Below are 4,798 nucleotides of genomic sequence, written 5' to 3' on the forward strand. Positions count from 1 at the left end.
TTGTTTGATGTTACATTGACTTATTTAATATTTTTAATGTTGAAAAAGGTTGGAGCAACTAGGTTGTGCAATGGATAGAGCACTAGCCCTGGAGTCAGGAGGAACTGAGTTCAAATCTGCTCCCAGGCACTTAATAATTGCTAGCTGTGTGACCTTGGGCAAGTCACTTAATCTCATTGCCTTAAATATTTTTTTAACATTCTGAAAAAAGGTTTACTTATCTATATATCATAAGGAATTTTAATTTCATCATAATTACTAATTCAAATTTGGAAAAAGGATTCGCAAAACATTAAGTAGCTTTGATGAGGGAAAGTAGAGGAGTACCAGTACAGTGCTTTCATTCTTCTTTCCATATTGCTACTAACCACTTTGTGTTAAAGAATTTTTTCTACCTTAATTCAACAAGCATTTCCTAGATGTTTAGAGTATATTGGAGGCTTAGACAATAAAACATCAGTGCTAGAAAGGATCTTAGGGAATGTATCATCTTTGGAAGAGATCTCATAGGTCATTTAAAACAAACTTAGAGGGGAAAATGATTTCTCAACATTAAGAATTGATATATAAGATTTCCATTAGAAATTAAATATGTATTTTGGAGATATTTTTAATTTATACTTCAAAATATTTTTCAGTATATCATTTGAAATGTCAGTTAGGTTAAGCAATATTTTTCCCATTATTTTTATATGAAGAAACTAGCGAATACATTACACTTTGAAAGGACACAACAAATTTCAGTTATGTTCACTAATCGTCAGTTCAATGTTGTATGCAAAACAGTATTCAAATCTTCATCTACTACGGAAGTTCAGATAATTTAATATCAGGAAAATGAAATATCAATTTAAAAAGTAGGAAAATTATTTCAAAATCAAGAATGGTGATTATGTGTGGTGAAATCCATGATCCAATAAAACTATGAAGAATTTACATTCGGGAGACCAAATTTTACACATTTTTAATACATGTTTCCTCTCATTTTCATTTCCAGTATTAATACCAACCCCATTTATCCTCCCTATATTGACCTTAGTCTACTTTCCAAATAAAATACTTAGGACATGTGTCTTTCTGTCACTTCCTTTAACACTTTATTCAAGCACAATCCACTGAGACCTATTCTTTCCTTGTCAATAGCAAGTCAAAATCAAAAGGAGACAAATGGCACACAACCAAAAGGATTTCTAATACTGGAATCCGAGGGATTAATCTGTCTATTATTCTATAATAGACACACATCCAGAGTCCTAAATTAATACTACAGAGTAGCTAGATGGCACAGTGGATAGAGCACCAACCCTGGAGTCAGGAGGACCTGATTTCAAATTGGACCTCAGATACTTACGAATTAACCTAGCCCTATGACTTTAGGCAAGTCACTTAAATACATGGCCTTTCAAACAAAACAAATCAAATCAAATAATACTATCGAGATTACTCTTTCTAAACAGTTAAGATGGAGAAAAATTCCAAGCAGTTGTATGCAAGGTAGACAGAGATATAGATGATCCATACTATCAGATATTTATATTATAATAAAAGAAAGACTACAAATTAGATTTAAATGTTAAGAAGATGGTTCAATCAATGCTCTAGAAATTCATGTACACCACAGATTATTGAATTTTTTTTTTTTAGGTTTTTGCAAGGCAATGGGACTAAGTGGCTTGCCCAAGGCCATATGGCTAGGTAATTATTAAGTATCTGAGGCTGGATTTGAACTAAGGCACCCTTGACTCCAGGGCCAGTGCTCTATCCACTGTGCCACCTAGCCATCCCAATTATTGTGAATTTATATGATTAAAGAGGATGTTTAAGAAAAGCCCTTTATCTTATTAAAAATATAGTGTACTTTTCTGATTGATGAAGAGGAGACTTGACTGCATCAAGTTGGAGAAGATAAAGGTGAAAATGAAAACAGCTTTGTGCATGGTGGAAGTGAATCATGATATATATTTGTTATACATATATACATTTGTTATAGTTTTATCAATTTTCATCAGACATAAAACTACTTTTCATCTAAAATGTGACAAGAATGGAATTAAAAAATTTAGGAGCTTCAATGAGTCCTTAAAACATAAAATAGAATAGAATTATAGAATTCTGATGTACTGTTTATAGAAACTTTATAATACTTTTAATTGAGATACATAATATGATAATAAAATATGGGTTTACTGAATTCAGAATTTTAAAATGTATTGGAATCTAGAACATTTTAGAAATCAAAGTGAACTTATAGAGTGTAATCAAAACACTTTTTTTTCAGAAGATGGCTTTAGGTGAAAGAAGAGTGAAATAATTAGCCCTGTCTGAATTCATTTTTTCAAAAAAGAAAGAAAAAGAAAAACAGATCATGGAAGAAAGAAATATCACTTTTGTGGAAGAATTTGTTATCCAGGGATTTTATGACCTACCCAATCTCCGAGGACTTCTATTTGGTTTTTTCATGTTTATCTATATGAGTATTCTGATAGGAAATGGCCTCATCATTGTAATAACCAAAACTGATCCAGTTCTCCATACACCTATGTATTTTTTCCTAGGGAATTTTTCCCTTTTAGAAATCTGTTATACAACAGTTGTTCTTCCCAGACTGTTGACAAACTTTTGGACTCAGAATAGAAACATTTCTTTCACAGCCTGTGCTGTACAACTTTGTTTTTTTCTTATTTTTGCAGCTACTGAGTGTTTCCTTTTGGCTGTGATGGCATATGACCGCTATGTGGCCATTTGTAAGCCTCTCCACTATCCCGTCATAATGAACCAAAAGGTATGTACACAGCTGGTAGTTGGGTCCTGGATTTGTGGGATCCCAGTGCAGATAGGGCAGACATACCAGATTTTCTCTCTGCCTTTCTGTGGTTCTAACAAACTCAATCATGTTTTCTGTGACATCCTTCCATTATTGAAGTTGACCTGCGGAGACACCTCTCTAAATGAATTATGTGTTTTTGTTGTGGCTGTGCTGTTTGTTATGGTACCTTTTCTTTTAATAATTTGGTCCTATTTCAATATCATTTCCACTATCCTAAATCTTCCAGTTGGCATGGGGCGATCCAAAGCTTTTTCCACATGCTCATCTCATCTCACTGTTGTGGCCTTATTCTTTGGGTCTGCTATCATAACATATTTAAGACCAAAGTCCACGTACTCTCCAGGAATAGACAAAATACTCTCACTTTTCTACACAATTGTGACTCCAATGTTTAACCCTTGGATATATGGCCTAAGGAATAAGGATGTCATTGCTGCATTAAAGAAAATTTTATCTAAATGAATTTGGCAATAGAAAGAATAAAGCCTGGTTTTGACATTCTTTACCCCACAGTTTCAGTTTCTATTTAAATATCATTTTGATCTATTTCCTTATTCCTAACTAAAATCTTTCTATTTACAAATAATAATGTTAAATCTTAATACTACATGTTCTCTTTTCAGCCTGATAATCATTATATTTCTATACCTCCAAGGAACAAATTTAGTGAATATTGAATAATGCTCCAAAATAGACCCTTAAGTCTGAACTTATTTGATGAACTATCACAATTATCTCAATATTTCAGAATAAGGTCCAATGATATCCATATGTGATGCAAAACCGAAGTGTCAGGATGTATTATCTAAAGAAAAAGGAGAATTTCCTTTACTTCTTGCATGACATTGCCAATTCCAGGACTCAACTCAAAAAGTTTTTCTTCTCCTAAAATGTGACCATAATGGGAATGTGTTTTGTTGTTAATTCTGTATCTTAGCATCTCTGTCTTCCTTTGATTCTTCTTATGTCCATACCAAGAATATTACTTAATTATATTACCCTACTTCAAATTCATTGTTTTTCTTCTTAAGGTGTATAATATATCTATGTATCTATATATCAATATATCAATATATTTATCTATATATGTATATATATATATATATATATATATATATATATATATATATAAAATATAAGCTCCTCGACAGGAGAAAATACTTGGTTTTTCCTTTTTTGCCCTTTTCCAGAGTAGATCTTGATTCCTATTCTTGATTTATGAAAATTAGTCAATTTTTAAAATTGATTTTAGAAACAATTATTCTTTGTTTCAAAATAAAGCTCCAATGACACTTTAGTTCAAAAATACATTATTGAAAAAAAATTTCATATACGACTGATAATGAAAAATTAAAGGCTCGTGTCAATGTGATTTTTTTTTCTCCACTGTGTTTATTCTGTGATGTATAAAGAATTCAGTGTTACTTTATGAAACTAAATACATGCTAGCTGAACTGGTTTAATAAATGTACAATACTGGTATAACATTGAAATATAATAACACTGGATATTTATTCTGCCAGTTAGATATTTAATATTTAGATATTGTACTCCCAAATTATGGAGGAAGAAAAAGTAACTGGAGTTTCCTAAGTTGACAGCTACATCACTCATTTCAAGAAAAGCTATAAAAGAAATGAAATGAAATTCTAAATGTACTCTAGAAGTAAACAAAATTATAAAAAAAATCACATGTAGACTCTTCCATCAAGACTCAGAATACACAAAAGTAAGTTGGAGATTTGAAAAACCATGATACAATGTCAGCTCAGAACATTTGAAAACATGAGATTCCAGAATGGCCCACTTAGAGCAAGAGACATAAACACAAGGCTAGGGAAAGATCATAGACCAAGACAAACTTGAGATGATCCCAGGGACTGATGGAAGGTACTTAGCAACAGAGGAGCAACTGATTTTCCAAAGGAAAAAGGGATAGATAGAGACCAGACCTAGAAGAGCTCTAAAGTC

General features: G+C 31.9%; 1 protein-coding gene across 1 annotated transcript; it reads left to right on the forward strand.

Moving 5' to 3' along the window:
• The first annotated feature begins 971 nt into the window (after nt 1-971).
• LOC141516885 (olfactory receptor 10AG1-like) lies at nt 972-3,289 on the forward strand. The gene is made up of 2 exons (XM_074227842.1): nt 972-996; nt 2,355-3,289. The coding sequence occupies exons 1-2, from the start codon at nt 972-974 to the stop codon at nt 3,287-3,289; spliced, it is 960 nt and encodes a 319-aa protein (XP_074083943.1).
• Nucleotides 3,290-4,798: the final 1,509 nt, after the last annotated feature.

Source organism: Macrotis lagotis, chromosome 3, assembly GCF_037893015.1.
Source record: "Macrotis lagotis isolate mMagLag1 chromosome 3, bilby.v1.9.chrom.fasta, whole genome shotgun sequence".
NCBI lineage: Eukaryota > Metazoa > Chordata > Mammalia > Peramelemorphia > Peramelidae > Macrotis > Macrotis lagotis.